The following is a 6000-nucleotide window of genomic DNA, read 5'->3' as shown; positions in this document are numbered from 1 at the left end:
CTCAGCCTAGAGGTTCTGTATGCATTTATTTTGCTGGCGAGTTAGAGCAGAATCCTTTCAGCTATTTGAAGAACGGCAGATAGGCCCTGATGGTCAGCTATGCAACCCCGTGCTCTGGAAGTCCCTAAGCCTCTGACTGCCAGGTGTTGGGACTGGCGGGCAAGGGACGGATCACTTGATAACTGCCCTGTTCCATGCATTCCCTCTGAAGCATCTGGCATTGGCCACTGGCTGGAGACAAGATGCTGGGCTAGATGGACCATTAGTCTGACCTAGTGTGACCAATCTTATGTTATAGCTAGTATGGCTCCAGCCTGTAGCTGCTATTGGGAGGGAAGGGCGCATTGGGAGCCCAGGGGGCCGGTTAGGTTTCTGGAGGAAGCTGTGATGTCCACTAGCTCCCAGAAGCCAGGGCCTGGTTAGGAGCTAGTAGTTACTAACCTGGTTAGTAACACCCGCTGCTCCCCCCCTTGAGTGGGCTTGGGGTCAGTGAGGGGACCCAGGTGTGGCCCTTGGACGGGGCAAGCCTTAGCTCCGCTCAGCCCTGGCAGGAGAGGTGGGGCGGGGCGGCGGGAGGCTGGCTGCGCGCTGGGAGCAGGCAGGCGCTGGGTGCCCGCCGGGTGGCCGCTTTCGCGGGGAGCACGGAGGGGGCGGGCCCTGGGCGAGCGTGTAATCGGATAGCTCTGCCTCTCCGCGCCGACATGCACGCGCGGCGGCCTGAAAAGGCTGCGAGGAGCCGGGCGGGAGGCAGAGGCAGGCTCCCAGCGCCGCGCGCCTGAACCTCTCCAGAGAGAGAGACGCAGGCGGGCGCGGGGCGTGTGTGTGTGTGTGTGTGTGTGTGTAGCGGGGAGACACCCCAGCGGCACGTGAACCCTCCGCCTCCCCCAGCGCCGCGTGCCACTGCCCGGCGCCCCGGCCACAGCCACGCAGGGCAGGGAAACCACGCGCCGTGGTGGGAGGGGACGCGCGCGGTGCCACCTTGCAGCCTCCAGCCCCGGGGCGGTGCGATGCCCCGGGCGAGTCATTTCTGCCGCAGGCTCTCGGGAAGCGGGGCCGATGATGGGACGCTGGAGGAAATGACACGCTGAGGGACTGTGGCGATTGCACACACACACACGCGCGCGTTACAGGCACGCGCGATTTGTAGACTAGCTTTTGGGGGCGGCGGGGAAGCAGCAGCCGGCTTCTCTCGCTTCTGCATTGAAGGAGTTCCTGGGCTCCGGCTGGTGGGTTTGTACAAGGCAGCGGAGCGGGGGCAAGGCAGGACGCCAAGGCACGGAGGAGGAGGAGGAGGAGGAGGAGAAGCGAAAGACAACTCGAAACATTTGCCGAGGAAATTCTAAGGTGCGGGGTGAAGACCAGCGTGATTTCCAGTTCCCGAGGAAAGCCCCTCGCAAACCCCGCAGGGGAGAAACCCACCCTTTTCCCGCTAAAAATGGATACATTGCCTCTCGTTTGGGGATTTGTAGCTCTGTACTTGGCTGGATCCGGAGTGCTAGGCGAAGCAGGTAAGACACACAAAAGTTAATTTCCTCAGCTGTTAATCCTTTGCCTTTGAAAGCAGGCAGGGGATTAGGCATCCTCTCTTCCCGTTACACAATTCCACACAGGTTTGATTAGCTAGAGCCAGGACTCTCTCCCCTTGCTGGAAACACAACTTTTCTCTCCCTGGATGCAGTGTGGTGAGGTCTGGGTGTCTGTATTTTGAAACACACGCGGAGACAGGCTTTGGCTGTGTTCAGATGTCACATATGGAATAAATCAAAAGGTTTTTTTTAAAAAATAAAAACTACAAAGCCTTTGCATTACAGTTTTCGGGAGAGATTTTTTTTTAATGTTTTGAAGCAGAACATATCTCCCTGGAGTTTTTTTTCCCAACCCAGCCAGAAAGGCATACATAATTGATAGCCACTCGGTTGTAGATACATTTACTAAGTCTAATTAAATACGGTTTGAATGGGCAAGGGAGAAAAGCAACCTACTTTGGCATCTGAAAAAGTTCGTATGATTTTAAGACGGGGTGGCGGTTCCAAAAAACACCCACATGGCTCTTAGCAGATCGTTTTGTGCCTACTGTCTAATAAAATGCACCGCTCTGTAGCAGCTGGGGATGCTCCCCTTCAGTGTCTGTTTCCAGGGAAAGAGTAGGTAGTGCATATACATTTTTATTAATAAAATAAACAGGGCGGACCTCAGCGGTCTAAGGAGCCCTCTGAAGTGGTTAGAAACTTTTCTTGATGGAATTCGGTCCTAAGCAGTTGCCAAAAGAGGGGGGGGGGGAAATGGGAGGTGCGGGGGGGAGAGGAGGGATGAGGACAAACTGTGTTGAGATAAGGGAAAGGACGAGACTCCGATCAAATTCCAAATCTGCTGTTTAATTCTGACAATCGGTAAAGAAATGTTGGGCTGCGCAGAACAGCCGCGTGTGGCTGGCTAAATCCCTCCTCACTGGTGAAGGGCACACTAAACCCAGAGCGCTTAATTACTCCCCCGGAGATCTGACAGAGCCTTTCCAGCTCATTAACCGCTGGGCAGGGAGTGAAACCCCGATGAGACAGATCGGGGGAGGGAGGAATCCGCAAGAATGAATATACAAACCTCACACGTCCTTCTGTTTATCGCCGTTATTAAAAGATGTGCAACTCCTGGAAGCCGCTAGCTACCCGCCGGGAGGCGGGGTGAGCCGAGGCTAAGCCAGCATCGTGCTCCCCCCGGCTCCGCGTGGAGGCACTCGCTGTATGTCAGTGACCATCATTATTTCACTGAGAGCGGAGCCTTCGTGCCACCGCAGGCTGCGGATCCCGTCACTTCTGAGTCCCCCTGGGCGCGTGCCGAGGCGGAAGGCGCTCGCTCATCCAGAACCAGTGCCTGGCGCTGGGAAACACCCTGGCACGTTATGGGAGGCGGTAAAGGCCGGCTGAGGTGACACTGGTGCCAGGGTTTTGTATTTGAAATTGCAGCTCGGCGCCTGGTCGGGGCTGCAGGGCGGGGGGTGCCCCGAGGCGCGTGGCCCCTGGGCTGTCACAGAGCTCAGCCGCGCAGAAACGCAGCGTGCAAGGGGCCCTGCACGATGCACCTCAAACAAACGCACCGAGGCCAGCTCGGACTGAGAAACTTCTGCGCCTGCCCCCGGGGGCCCGTGCGCCCAAAGCAGTGGGGGGTCCGGGGGCGCCTCCCTCGGGTGGGGCCGGATCCTGCTGCCAGCGAATCCAACGGGAAGCAGGATCGGGGCCGCAGTCGTGTTTGTGCGGACACCTCCCACACCCAGTGTCCGCCTGCTGCCATGTTCCTCCTTCACCTCTCCCTCCGGGTCCAGGCGCGTCGCAGGGAAAAATCCAGCGCAATACGCAGCAGGGGAGAAACTTCCAAGGGAAACCCTCTTAATGGGATTTACAGTCAGACCAGCTCCGAGGGTGGGGGTATAGGGGAGGGCGGGGGTGTCCAGCTAAAGGGTGCCCCTCGCCAGCCTCTCCCACGCAGCGGCGGTTGTGCAGCTGCGAAGTGCGGGGCTGTGCAGACGATAGGAATCAAGCAACACACCCCGTCTCATTCCTCCAGCGAGACAGGACTTTCCTGGTCCCTCCCTCCCCCGCCTCAAGCCGGCGGCTGCTGCGGCTCTCGTGTGCACGGGCAGCCTCGCTTCCGCTGGGCATCGATCTGCTTGGGCCAGTGGAGCAGAGAGAAAGGCGGGGCGATCCGTACCAGTCCTGCCAGCGCAGCGGTTCCCGCACCTAAACCGCACGCGAGACCGCTCAGCCAGAGACGCCTATTGACTGGAGGGCATTTCTGCTCGCTTCCACCGCCCCCTGCCACCAGCCCTTTCAGATCCGGGGCTGCCTGCATTGGTGGGGGGGGGGGGGTGCATATGCTCTCTCCCCCCTCCCCAGTCAGACAGTGAGACTCTCTCATTCGCTCCACCAAAAGTGATTTCATTTGCAAACGAGCCTGGGATGTTGCTTTTCCCACGTGAGAAGGGAATGCTTCATTTCAGCTGACTGATTCCTCCCTAAAACCAACAGCAGGTAATGGGAAAGATCAGAGCTGTGATTAAGCTCCCGTTTGCCGGAGCTGGGCTGAATTGCAGCTCTTCCGCAGCGCCAAAGAGTCAACCTAGTTTGGACTAGCACAGCAGTAGCTGGTCTGTGGGTGCATTTACATGTTTCCCCATTAAGGGGAAGTGCCCTGGTAGAGGCAACTAGATCATTTATACCAAAGGGATTGGATGTGGACAGTCCTGCTGGGTTTCTTCTGCTATTATTTAAGATTCTTTTTTCAGTGAATTTAGTGCCCCTGAAAGGTAGGCGCCAGCTTTCACAGCTCTGGCCTGACCCAGGCAGAACACTTTTAAGGGAGAGTGTGTGGGAGTTCACAATCCCTGCCCGTTCAGCTCTTGGCCTTTCTGAAGGGCCTGCCAGTTAGCCCTGGTGATGAGGTTTGATGTGGACATCTGTTCACTTAGGAACTAGGGTGAGACTGTAAAGAAAATATGTGCTGCAGGGAGTGGACACAAGTACTGAATCACACACACTTGCAGAACTCTACTCTTCAGCTCCAAAACTGCAGGCTTGTCAGCTGAAAGGAATCCATAGCTGATCATAGTAGTAGGTTCTTTCCTCTGCCTTTGGACAAGCCATTAGAGGGCAAAACCACACCCACCCACTACTAGAGGGCAAATGTATTCATACACCCTCCCTACCGGAGCTCGACCCTCCCTCCAACTACAGGACCGTCTAACTCAGGGGTTCTCAAACTTCATTGCATCGCAACCCCTTCTGACAGCAAAAATTACTACATGACCCCAAGAGGGGGGACTGAAGCCTGAGCCCACCCAAACGCGCCACCCCAGACAGGGTGGGGGAGGGCCCAAGCCAAAGCCTGAGCCCGGTCGTCCCTGGTTGGTGGTGGTGGTGGGGTCAAAGCTGAAGCCAGAAGGCTTCAGCCCCAGAGGGCCTGTAACCTGAGACCCACTGCCCAGGACTTGGGCTTCGGTCCCAGGCGGTTGGACTTGGGCTTGGGCTTTAGCTCCTGGCCCCAGCAAGTCTAACCCAACCCTGGCAACCCCATTAAAATGAGGTTGCGACCCACTTTTGGGTCCCAGCCCATAGTTTGAGAGCGCCTGATCTAACTCATACTGCATATACCACTAAGCAGCTCAAATAATACCCTGGTGGGGACTGAATTCATCCCTGTCCTGGACATCTTTGTTGGAACAGATTTATCCCTGGAGTTCATAACAACGCTCCTAAAGAAGACATTTATTGCCTTTGCTATGGACCAGATGACAGTTGTTTTTCTTAAAAAAAGTCTCGTGAAAAAATCCACAGGTCCCTCCTGCAAAGTTCTCCTGCTTTGCCCCACCCTCTGCCCCACAAGCCTTGCACTTCAAATTTGCACTTCGCTATCTGGGAGATTCAGTGGATGTTACTGAACTATGCATACTTCACTCTCTCCTATGCCGGCACAGGCATCTGTGGGAAAAAGGTTTTGTCACAGTCTGAAAGGGGACATTGTGAGGGACACCCTTGTTCGCTGAAACGAGTCTCAGTACTTTCCCTAGGAATCGAAATTAGAGGGGTGTTTGAAATTACAGGGACATTGGAAAACAGCTAAATTGGCAACAACACATGCAACTCTGATTCTATTAGGTGCTGTGTGCCCTCATGTCCTTGAGCAGATACAGAATCAGGTTCCTAGAGGTGCAGGGCTCTGTATCTCATTACTATTCTCTGGTGCCATGCAGTTCAATAAAAATATTTGGGTGAGTGCCTTCCTCCTCCCCGCAATCCAGCCTCCGGTGCTGTTTGCGTTTGCAATGAAGTTCTCATCCTGTTTGACATGAGACTTTCTGTTGTCAAGGAAATGGTTGTGATATCACAAATACTGGAATATGACATCATTGTGTAATTCAATAAGAGACAATAAACGGTGACAGGATGCACACTCTGATTTATATACAAGTAGTTTTAGTAATTAGCAAACATGGTAAGAAAAACATGTCAG

General features: G+C 55.1%; 1 protein-coding gene across 8 annotated transcripts in view; it reads left to right on the top strand.

Moving 5' to 3' along the window:
* The first annotated feature begins 679 nt into the window (after positions 1 to 679).
* Positions 680 to 6000, top strand: part of NRP2 (neuropilin 2) — a 130750-nt gene continuing 125429 nt past the window's right edge. For 4 of the 8 annotated variants that reach the window (XM_075069985.1, XM_075069984.1, XM_075069987.1 and 1 more), the window contains exon 1: positions 680 to 1508. In XM_075069985.1, the coding sequence (XP_074926086.1) occupies positions 1436 to 1508 (73 nt within the window). In that variant the 5' untranslated portion in view covers positions 680 to 1435. The remainder of the gene's footprint in view (positions 1509 to 6000) is intronic. The other 4 variants (XM_032779224.2, XM_032779223.2, XM_032779228.2 and 1 more) reach the window with 1 other exon arrangement.

Source organism: Chelonoidis abingdonii, chromosome 10 (genome assembly GCF_003597395.2).
Source record: "Chelonoidis abingdonii isolate Lonesome George chromosome 10, CheloAbing_2.0, whole genome shotgun sequence".
Lineage (NCBI taxonomy): Eukaryota > Metazoa > Chordata > Testudines > Testudinidae > Chelonoidis > Chelonoidis abingdonii.
This window is presented reverse-complemented; position numbering and strand designations above follow the sequence as displayed.